This window comes from Syngnathus leptorhynchus, chromosome 1 (assembly GCF_054491065.1).
Source record: "Syngnathus leptorhynchus isolate UIUO chromosome 1, UIUO_Slep, whole genome shotgun sequence".
Taxonomy (NCBI): Eukaryota; Metazoa; Chordata; class Actinopteri; order Syngnathiformes; family Syngnathidae; genus Syngnathus; species Syngnathus leptorhynchus.
This window is the reverse complement of record NC_141195.1, coordinates 19,882,639-19,894,679: the sequence shown is the minus strand read 5'-3', so window position 1 is coordinate 19,894,679 and position 12,041 is coordinate 19,882,639. Positions and strand designations below refer to the sequence as shown.

General features: G+C 41.1%; 1 protein-coding gene across 9 annotated transcripts in view; it reads right to left on the bottom strand.

Moving 5' to 3' along the window:
- The window catches only part of zranb3 (zinc finger, RAN-binding domain containing 3), a 57,308-nt gene that overhangs the window by 38,572 nt on the left and 6,695 nt on the right, over positions 1-12,041 (bottom strand). For all 9 annotated transcript variants that reach the window (XM_085906007.1, XM_085905999.1, XM_085905993.1 and 6 more), the window contains 6 exons: positions 10,791-10,809; positions 10,375-10,553; positions 8,664-8,895; positions 6,474-6,559; positions 4,252-4,423; positions 1,645-1,779 (listed from right to left, as the gene is read on the bottom strand). In XM_085906007.1, the coding sequence (XP_085762133.1) occupies positions 1,645-1,779; positions 4,252-4,423; positions 6,474-6,559; positions 8,664-8,895; positions 10,375-10,553; positions 10,791-10,809 (823 nt within the window). The remainder of the gene's footprint in view (positions 1-1,644; positions 1,780-4,251; positions 4,424-6,473; positions 6,560-8,663; positions 8,896-10,374; positions 10,554-10,790; positions 10,810-12,041) is intronic.

The following is a 12,041-nucleotide window of genomic DNA, read 5'->3' as shown; positions in this document are numbered from 1 at the left end:
TAATCTCGAAACCTCAGCAGCCATGACACCTGCTCTGGCAGGAGCACCTATACTTTGACTTGCTGATATAATTAGTCGGTGCTCCGAATCATAACTCTCTTCACCAGGTCTGCTGACCCTTTTCTGATCGGGGGGGTTCTCATTACTGACGGCTTGCTTCTGCTGGCTCCTTTCCGCTGAGTTTAATTAGTGCACAAACTTCTCAACTGTCTGAAGCGGGCCGTTAGCTTGCTTTTAAGTCCGGCATCAGAGCTGTCCTCTCTGGGTAATTGGGAGCAGATGCTTGGCGGGTAAAGCAATAAAAATACCCCCAAAGACTTTTTGGCACCATCATCGCTGGGCCGACTGGCGGGCAGGCAGCCCTAGGCAGGCAAGGGGTCTTGTTGCTCGTCAAAGTGACATAAATGCAATTTTTCACTCTCACCGATCAAAAAAAATTCCCCAAAGTATAGAAAGTGTGTCACCCACTAAAAGCAATCGAGGACACCAGGATGGCACCCGGTCAAGCACAAGCCGCTGCCAAAGCTAACAATCCGAATGTGGATCGGAATCAAACATTACACTTTCATAGACACCTACCTTTCTGCACAGGCATCAATTCACAGCTAAATAAAGGGATTCAAAATCATCTTTTCTGGCCTTTACCCTTGTGGAAATGTTCAGTTTTAAGTCATCCTGTCCACTGACAAACAAACATCTGCCTTGAAACAGAGAAGATGGCTTTTGTCATGTAATAGAGTGCCAGCGCTGAGCTAAATTGAGCAGAATCCAATCAGCAAACAACATGGAGTCCAAAACAAGATACAAACTCAGGGCTTGTCAAGTAGCGACGGTGATTGCATTTGGCGGTTATCTCCGGAGTTTGCAAAACTTGGGGCAGCGCTGCTCGCGGCTCGGGTCAACGAGCTAATTAAGAGAAACACCGCTCTCGCATATGGCAGATGCTATGCTTAGTGCAATGTTTACTTGGCAATATGGGATGCAGATAGGCTGCCATAGCAAGAGGATCAAACTGCACTCCGAACCGAGAGTACAAGAATGAAACGCTGTAACGTATGCTGCCGCCCTCTTCCATTGCTTTATATCCTTCTCACTTCAAACTGAAAGCCATTGTTTCCATAGCAACACAATTACAGAGGTGTAATGGTGTTGGTGCAGGGTGTAATCATGCCAGGTTGGATGTGACTAAATAATACTATAGTTAGATCCCTGGCTTTGTCTAAGTGCTTTTCACTCGCAATCATTAAGTTCTGTTTCCATGGCAATGCTCTGCCATGAGATCTTACCGAGACAGAACATCAAGTCACCCCTTTTTCTTTAAGACGATATTATTCCACTCGTTTAAAGTGCTATTCTTTGCAAATTCTTGGCTTTCAGATGTGTCGTACAGGTTAACAATGTTAGAAGGCACATTTGGCTTGATCTACTTCAAAAAGTGTTGGTTTGGTGGCAGTAATGATGGGATGGGGCAATTTTCACAGCATGTTCCTGCATTTGAAGCCACAAGTTATATTTTTCTACAGTTGAGCCTGATTTGATTGCAAATACAATACAGTATATGAAAAACAGAGAAACAAAAGGTTGAAGGGGAAAAAAAGAGTCGAGTTCATAGGCATAAAAAAAAAAAACCTGGTCCCCCGTTACCTTGGCAATTGCTGTTTGCTTGTACATCTGCGTGATCAGGCTCATGACCTCAGTGAAGGAGTTGCTGGTGGTGACAACCTCTGACCCACATCCCTTCATCAATCTCTCCCACTCTGCAAAGCTGGCTGTGGCCTCCTGCAAAGCAAGGAGAGGGCGAGTTCTTCAACATCTTTCTCTTTCTATCTCAACACTTTTGGCGAGATAAAGGGCAAAACAATTAATGGTGCTGCTGGATGTCCTAGTTTTCCTGGAAGGCAAGAGAAAAACGGAGGGGGGAAAAGAGGGAGAGAATTCCCAAGGATGCCACCCCCCTCCGACTGGGCTGCTGTGTTAGGTGGGTCAGGAGCATCTCCCAATTATAGCCGCCTTGTGACAAGCCGGGGTCGAAGATGGAGAAGCAGCCAGGCCGCTACAATAAATCAAAGATGCCTCGTGTGCTCTCAAGGTGATTGGCGAGGAGTATTTAAAGCAAGCGTGAAGAGTGTTGCAGTGGGAGCTGCTGCCAGCAGCATATGTGACCTGCTATTCATAAACAGGCTCTGTTTATCATAAAAAACAGGGCAATACGTGCTTGCTTAACAGCAGGGTGTCCTACATTGTTACACTATTTTGGGTTATAATGCGCCACATGATGTAAAAGCCTGACAAAAAATGTGCATGCTGTAGTGAATCACTGCAATTTGATTACATTTCTATGCAGCGTGGTGTATGCTGGGGCTTTTGTTAGCAAGTCTGGCTTGAATCACAAAGATCATGCAAAACTTTGAATGCCGTCCTATAGAGTCGCATCAGAACCATATGGCGAGCTCCTCGAGGGGGAAGAAGAAATGGGGGGGGGGTAAACGCACTAGAAACTTATTAATGTGCACATTCTGTGAGAGTTTCATTGGTGCCACTTTGCGTTCAAGATAATAAACAAGTTTTGGTTTGGAACATGAAAGCGTTTCCATTTAGCGAAAAGATTAGCATTTCAGTAGAATTTCGTCAAAGTCAAGGACGTCTGAATGAATAAATGAGATCATGTTGCAGGAGAACAAAGCTCTTTTCCATTTATGTTTTGTTGCTCAGATGTTCCACTCAACAGCACCTGCATAAACAAGGGTTTGACAGACTGGAAATGAGTTTTGAGTCTAATTATGAATGCTACCTACATTCAAGCTTAACAATCTGCTGTTGAAAAAAAAAATGAGTGGCTAAACACTACGCCCATGATGATAGTCACTTGACCACCACAGACAAAAAGGGCAGGACTAAAAATGTAAAGGGCAGGCGGGGCATAAAATGTGTCTGGCAGTGGAAGATAAAAGCCATCATTAGGGAGTAAAATGAGATAGAAGGGCCAGGGCCTAGCTAGTGAGTGGTCCTGGAGTACACATTTTAAGGGGTTTTGGGGCTGGTGGGTGGATATTTCTTCTTTTTTTTTTTATTATGCTGGGCTTATTATGCACACAGTATGTCCCCCTTTCCCATCATTAGCTGCAAGATGCTCCATAATCATTTAAGTATTGAAAAACACTCTGAGATTCATCTAATAACTAAAGGGGGGGGGGGGTGCAGCCACTGCATCCACCTGAGACAAATTATCTGCATCAGCCAACTTTAGATAAGGGAGCTGCTCAAGGAAAGCTACAAAACACAATAGGTTTTCCAACGGTTCAGTCTGTATCTAATTGGCACCTCTATGGAGAAGCATTTAGCTGCAAAATAAAGCATTCAGGGAGATTCAGGGATAAAATTGCAGCGTAGTCACTTTCATGGGGGTCTTGCTTATTGTTGTGTCACTCCAAGAAATGGGGTTGAGGGCATAATTAGCACCGAAAGCACTCATTTGGTGTCTCTGTAAACTCCTGCAGCTGCTAATGTGAAAAAATAAAATACGCTGGCGCTGGTTACCTCCAGCAGGAAGTCGATCTCTGGTCTACAATTAAAAAAAAATTAAATTGATACGGCTCAAATTATTTCATTATATTCAGGCAGGGATTTATTCCTTAGTTCATAATGAAAATCTTTTGTCATCTTAGAATATAATTAAGAACCCTGACTTCAACCCCATCAAACACATTTAAAGGGACAGTGTAGAAATGTTTGACTTTTCACTGCCATCTAGTGAAGAATGAATAGAATGCAACAAAGTAAGGTAAAAGTGTGTGCATTTTGAAGCAAGCAGACTACGGTGTCAGAGTGAACACAATTTCTAGTACCAATTACTTCAGCAGAGGTGTAAAAAAACTATCATCACAAAGGACACAAAGGAGAACATGAAAATTCCCCACAGAAAGACTGATGCCAGAATCAAACCGGTAATCTCTGAACTATGAGGCGGACGTGCTAACCTGTTGACAATTGACCAGACCTTCGATTATTTGAAAAAAAAAAAAAAAGATCTGGTAATATTTGCATTGTGGATTTTTAAAATCCATAAACATTGAAAAATCAAAACACACACACAATGGAATGTCATTTCATTTTAGTATAACTGTGATTCTTACAAACTATTCTTAATCCCTAATATTGAAATATTAGTGGAGGGTGCTGGACATCTGAAAAAATGCACAGATGAACAACCCTTGAGGCAAAGCAACGCTAGAATATCGAATGTAAATTTACCTTTGCAGCCTCTTTCGGAAGGTCGAACGGGATGCGCTGGCGGATTTTAGGGGGAAGCTGACTAAGCACCTCAGCTTTAAGGCGACGGATCATGATCTGGCTCAGCCGCTGGTGCAGCTCCTCTAGGTTGGATGCCCCTCTACAATCCCATTGCCTGCGGGTTCCAAAGAACCTGCAGGAGAGGAATTAAGAGTTAAAACCCCATTACAAGCTGAAGCAAACTTCCTTAAATATACTTATTTACAGAAGTGCCCTCGAGGAGTAGTTAAACACTTTTAAAAATTCCCACCTGGGAGCTGCCTGGCACTGGAACACTCTTGCATTGTGAACAGCGAAAAAAGCTCGACTCACACAGTTGGGGATCCGCATTTTTGCGTCAGGGCAATTTGCAGAGCAGCAAAGAAATTTGTCTCGAGGCCATGGCAAACTTTCACAACTCATTGGCCAAATGGGGTTTTCGAATAAAAGTGGCCTTGTAGACAAAGGCTGGTTATCTGCCATCCATGTTGGCTGGACAAAATGAACAATGGGGTGCCAAAATCTGCAGCTTTACTCTTGAGTGTTTTCGGACTTGATATTGCTGAGGAAAGGGAAAACATTTGATTTATCATTATTTTTTTAAAAACTTTATTGGCAGTTTTACATTATTTTATCAGTATGAAGGAATACATGCTGCGAAGTAGTTATTTCATTCCTCTTCACTTTATGAATATGAGCTCTTAAAAACTCCCTGATCGGTATGTAATCACTAAAAGCACCTGTCGGACACTTCACAAAATTTTTCAATTTGCAATCAGTCTTCAGACCTGTGTTGTTCTTTGCGCGCATGGATGGAGGAGGTCTAAGGCAGATGAGCAGATGAGAGGTAGAGTGAGAGTAAGAGGTAGAAGAGGTCAGAGAAAGAGGCGTTTGCGTGCGAGGTGGAGGCATAGCTGGAAGGACTCAGAAGAAAAAACAGACGAGTATCACTTGCGGCTACCTCTTATAGTATAGGCCTACTATAGATTTTTGTCCTTTACTGTTTTTATTTTCCTAATTTAGTAAATGGATTTGATTTTTATGTCCATGTATTTGCTGTGTGAATACTTTATTTGTCAGCCACAGTCTGGAAAAAAAGAATGTAATGAAAAAAATTTGCATCAAAGCATATCTGATGAATTTGGGCAAATTTGACTACAAACAGCACTGGCATGTAAGCGACATCGAGTCATAGGTGGTCATACACTGGTGTCGAAGTTGAGTTGTTTGACGGCAAAATTTACTTTTGTTCCATATTTGAAATGTTTTGGCACAGGTACAGAGAGCCATTTGCAAACAAAATGTGTCATTTTAACCACTGTGGATTGTGTTTAGCCCACTGCATTAGCTGTTTTGAAAATGTCGATTTTGCATTGATGGCTGCGTCAAAACAATCAATAAAATCTGTAATAGTTTGAGTGTGTGCTAGAGCTGATGTATGTAAACACAGATGGGCCAAAAAAATAATAGCAATAATTAAAATGAAGTTGTTTAATGAGGCCCCGTGGAGGAAAATCGAGCAGGGTATTTTGCTCTCTGCTGAGGGCGTGGGAAATTTATAAATGAACACAAAAGTAATAATTGACATTGTAGTTCATTCCAAATGTTTTGGATGGGGTTGAGGTCAGGGCTTGCAAGTAGGGTTAGGGTTGGCTCCACCTCCCCAATAAACAAAACAAAACTCCCCAAAATATAATTGAAAAGGTATTTTAAATTGATCAATTATTGCTTTTTTTATTGATAATTATCAATCATCAATTATTATATATCATATCTTGCCCCATGCAATATACATGTCGCAAAGACATGCTAGAAGTTTGTTATGGAATTATAACCTTTCATCTGAATTTGAGTCAGACGTAAACTTGGCATCGCCATCCACGAGTTGAACATTATTTCGGGTAATTACAATCAATTAGCTAAGAATCCAGTAAGCTTGCCTATTTTGCCACATGAAAAAACATTCAATTTGTTCATTAGATAATAAAAATAATAAAACATAGAAATACCCAATTTATAACAATAATATTGATATCCCTATATTGGACAATAATTTGAACAATATTGAAAAAACAAAATTTGAACAATATTGGGGAAAAAAGAAAAACCTTGAGAATATGTGTATCAGGGGGTGCCAAAAAGCGACTATGCAGGGCTCCACCGTAAATGTTTTTAATGTTATTTTGTGTCTTACTCACTCTCACCTATAATGGGCATTGCAGTATTTCTTGGTGTAATCACTCCAGGTTCCAAACATTTTGGGGTAAAGTGCATCAATTTGCATGAAAAGCTGTAAAACACACACAAGAAACAAACATCAACAATTTGCAAATCTGCTGACAGCTTGATGCCGTGACATAATGTTCAATCAGTCGCAATGTGGCACATTCAGCACTGCGTCATCAATAATATTTATTAATGCGTGCATTTTTATTTATTTATTTTTTTAGTAATGGAGTGAATGCATTTTATTTTGGAGTTGGACTTTATTTGGATTCATTACTGAAAAAGGTAACGTGAAAAAGTAAGCATTCAATCGCACTCCATTTCTACACTCCAGGCGACAAACAGTCAAACATTTTAGAGCTGTGTGACTCAAATAAGGAGAAGCAATTTGAAATAATGGATAAAAATTCTTACATATGTAATCTCGTGATCAAAATGAAATATTTCTGATTGAATATTGTTGACTCAAATATTTTAAGATGATTTAAAATAAATTCCCACCACTCGTGGATATTAGGTTGAAGATGAATACTTAAGTATGTGAATACACACACACACACACACACACACACACACACACACACACACACACACACACACACACACACACACACACACACACACACACACACACACGTCATCTTTTTTTGTATTTGCATCTGAGCTAATGGTAGGTAATCAGCAGCACTGTGAGAGCTCTATTCAGAATTCAGCACTTGTTCATCATAGGCTTTACAGACATCCCTCCACCTCCCAATCCTTCTTCACACTGTTGATATAATAGGTGGGTGGAATGGAATGGAATCACAAACGGTGCAGCATGCTCTGAGCTGTGCACTAACCTCATGTCAGCCACAATGAGTAATGATGGGAGCGCAATGAAGACTGGCAGAGAGGAAAGGGACCGAGCTTATCAGATTTATACTACGGATGATAAAATGTTATATGCGGTTTCAGATTCTAGCAGCAGCAGCAGGAGAGAGAGAGAGAGAGAGAGAGAGAGAGAGAGAGAGAGAGAGAGAGAGAGAGAGAGAGAGAGAGAGAGAGAGAGAGAGAGAGAGAGAGAGAGAGAGAGAGAGAGAGAGAGAGAGAGAGAGAGAGAGAGAGAGAGAGAGAGAGAGAGAGAGAGAGAGAGAGAGAGAGGGGGGGGGGGGGAGAAGAGAGTCTTATCTTAAATCTAACCTCACCACAGCAGTCAAAAGTGAGAGCGCTCAATGACAGCTTCATCTCTGATCTAATGAGGACGACAATTGCTGCTTCTGCTTTTTTCATTTAATTTGCTCACAGTTTTTCAGATCACTTGCAGAAAACAAATAAAGATTATTCAGAAAGAAAGCATTTCAGAAGATGAATAATTTTGAAATCAACTTGTTCTCATTTGGAAAATTTTCTCTGCTAATGGTAATTTCTAAACAAACATTAACAAGAAAGTCTTCATTTAGAAAAATGCTTATAAATGTAATGGCCAGGTTGAATTACATTGAAAAGTGAAAAAAATTATTCAAATGACAATTGAAACCATGCAAATGTGTAAAAGCCAAAAGAGATGGAAAAGTGTGTCATGATTAGCCTACAATGAGCTGACTAGTTCTTTGCAAATGAGAGCCATAATGAGACTTACTGGAAAAATTTGGAAACTGACGCCATCGAATCTAGGCTTGCATCTCAATATCACACATAAAAATATCATAAATCATTATGAAAAAGGACTATGACTGTGTGGCTCAGCAAACATTGCCCTGTGAAGAGCCCTTCTTATTGCCTCTAAATTCAATAGTTTCTGTCCCTGTGTGCTTTGTTATTACTTGTCTCATTTATTGCACTGCATTCATCTCTCTATATTGAGCTTTGCAAATGATGTTTTTGTTACAAAGGTTATTGGAATATACAAGATCATCCAGGATACAAGATGCTGGAATGAATTAATTGGTATTTTGGGGCACTTGGGCAAGTTCCAGAGGGCAACAGTAGAATTTATTTTGTGGCCTGCTAAAATCTGAATGTCCAACATCCTAATCTGTTGGCGTTACCTTCATCATAACAAGGAGGTTTGCACGGGAAACTTTGCAAATTCATCTCTATAAAGACAACAAAGTTGTTTGTAGAATTTTACCAAAATGGGCCTCAGTGGACATCATTAAATATCAATTACAAACTATCTGCATCACCTCTTCCGGGCGGCCCAGCGCAGGTGTCCCAGTAAGGAGGATGGCTCGCTTAGCGCTCTGAATGAGAGGCACCAGAAGCTTGGTTCGAGCGGCATTCCTGGATTTGAGGTAGTGTGATTCATCCACCACAACCACTGAGAAGCCCCGTCTGGTTAACGCCTCCATCAGAGAGCGAGCATCTGTAGTGAGGAGACCGTAGCCCAACACGGTCACCTTACTGTTGTTAATCCCCCTGCAAGGACACGGAAAAATAAGTATGATGTAGGCAATGCCTATGCTTGACTGACATGTTTTAATAGAAAAACAAAAGAAGAAAAGTCAACAAACATTTACCCAGCGTAAGCGTTTGTGTGCTTGAGGTATGTCATCAGAACTTTTAAGCTAGTGTGGACTTGATGAGGATCATGTAGGCCAGGTAAATACACATTTTGGCTTATGAAATTAATTTTTAATGAGAATAAGCAAAAAAAAAAAAAAAAAAAAAAAAAAACTGTCAAAAGTGTCTCCTAGATTTCCACCCCTCAAAACAAAAAAAGACAACACTAAGGGGCAAACACCTAAAAAGGTGAACACCTGTCCACTGCCTACAAGTGAAAAAGCATATCACGGCATAAACAAGCCATAAGGTCAACGGAACTGCAAGGCTAGAAAAACATTCAGCTACAGTTAATGGTTTCATAGCTGAAGGGTCTTTCTGGCGGAAGGAAGTTTGTGATGACCTCTTCCTACAGTGAGCAGTGTGAGCAATCAGAAAAGAGCTTTTTGCGAGAGATATGAACCCTAAACACCTACACTAGTTTTTTTTTTTTTTTTGGGGGGGTCTTGTGGCTCTTGACCACAATTCCAAAAGCCATTAGTATGTTGGGGAAAGCTGGACATTCATCACCTTCACAGCACTTTGGCTTCTGGATGTTTCACCTTTCTTTCAAAACTGCATTCATAGAGCTCAGCTAAAGATATAATCAAATTTTTGGTCACCTTGATCACAAAGACTCTTGTCCGATTGCTCAGTTTGGCCAGAGAGTACAACTCTATGAACTTCTTCCATTTAAAGTACATCCGAAAAAAAGGTTTTATCCCTGTTCTTTGATGCAAAACCTCCTGAACTCATTGCTGGATTTTTACCGATAGTCTTTGTCAGCTGTAAGGCCAAACAAAGGCAATTTTGAATAATATCTGTAAATTTCTATATAATTGAAGTTGACTCAAATTAAACAGTGCTGTAAGGAATGCTGTAAGTGCTGTAAGAAATGCATCTCAATGGTGATCAAGACAAAAGGAAACACTAGTGCTAAGAACCTTAACAAATATTTTCAATTTTTATCTGACTAAAACATTTTATTCTGCTTTGGCTTGGCTACTCGGGAACATTGGGTTTTCGAGAAGAAACATATTTGAGTGATAATTTACTTTATATGCTAAATTAAAGCGGTTCAGAATAATTTCACGCTTTGTTACACTAAACACAGTACAGAACTGTGTATCGCTCCATTCCTGCCAGTTAAGTCATTAACTTGTCAAATTCAAAGACAGATAATAGAATATTATTTACATTATGTCAATTACATCCTTTGTGCACCTCACAATGCGCCACAGTATTTTCATTGATCGGTTTATGGCTTTGCCCGATGCTACCAGATGGCCCGAAATTACACAGCGATTTCAACTATAAGCCACTTGCTATTTTTTTTCTTTTCTTACGATGACCTACATGGTGTCGCTCTTGTTCTCCACCAGGTTGATGTCACCAGGCTGCAGCTCGGGGATCCAGCGCTCCAGCTCCTCAATCCATGGGTACTTGAGGGATGAGGGCACCACCACAAGGAGGGGCCACTCCTCCCTGAAAGCGTATGCCACTGCAATGGCCTGCACCGTTTTGCCAAGACCCATCTGGGCCAGTCAAATCAGCACCCGGTGAAAGGGGAGGAAAAACAAGTCAACTGTGCACCAGCAATTCGGCAAATTGGACATGACGGCTGAGCTGATATGAGGCCCAAGTGTAATAAGGTCTAAGAATGAGTCGTCTGTCAAAAATGATTAGGCAAGTAGCAATGCAGCACTAAAATGACAAATTAATCTGGAAGGTCGGAAAAATTGATTTCCTTAGCCAGGTTTGAGGGTGCTTACCTCATCAGCAATCATACATCTGTGAAACAAAACAAAACAGAAAGCTTGTTAAGAAGCTGAAATTCTGCTGTTTTACTTAAACATTTGGAATTACAAATATGTACGCTATGTAGATATTAAAAAGGGGACACCTGGCCTTTTGACCGGCATTATCTGAAACAATTCAACAAATGATGAATGCATGGATTTGGTCCCAAATGGGAAACTTTCACAGGGCGAGTTTCAAGTCGAACATTTTAAGACCCTCATCAAACATCACTGATGTGAATGAGAATAGAGATTGTGTGCCGGGCTCTCATCCCCCATCTATGACCTCACTAATCTGCTTTTGTGAAGTGAAAATGGTCTAAAATGCAAAGTGGCAGCCACCTCCAGATTACAATTTTTTCAGTTGCGGTAGGTGACACAAAACATGCCCCATCCATGACATGGCTTTGTTGTGCTAGAAGCAAACTTTAAATAACATAACGAAAAAAAAAGCACTTCAATGAAACAATGAACATTTCAGCACATTCTGTAGTGCAAGCAGATCGACTATGCCCAAGCGGTTCGGTTCTATTGTAATGACCGGGCGTATTCATGAATGCCTCCCAATTTTCTGTCAGCCCAAACAGAGCAACAGAACAGCTGAGTTCCTCAGACATGCTCTCTCATTATTCTTCTTCCCTCCCCTTCACTTCTCCCCATCTCCGCCCCATTTCTCTCTTTCAGCTGCGGAACATGATTAATGTGCACCTTGCCACTGGTGGTTTTTCTAATTGCCAGCACACCGGCTCAGTCAGCGCTTTGTCCATACGTGCAAGCACACATTCGCACACGCGTGCGATCAGGAACAGGAGGTGTGCACAAAAGTGTGAAAAGATTTAAATGAACATATTTTGTGTGCTCGTGCACATACCACACACACACACACACACACACACACACACACACACACACACACACACACACACACACACACACACACACACACACACACACACACACACACACACACAGTGGGGAAGGTGTGTGGCTGGGGCAGGTGTTTGCCATTTCTCAACGCATTAATCATCCTCCTTTAAATAACCCGAGTGTCGTCTTGACGGTTTGAGACCACGAGGATGCTGCACCGCTGTTGCCTGACGACAGCACGATCCCCCGTCGCTGCATCTTTATAATGTTATCTCAGGAACCCACAAGCCCCAAAGTGTCAGGAAATGGCCCGCCTTGCCTTCCAGGGCGTTTGTAACCATTTGATGGCTTTGACCT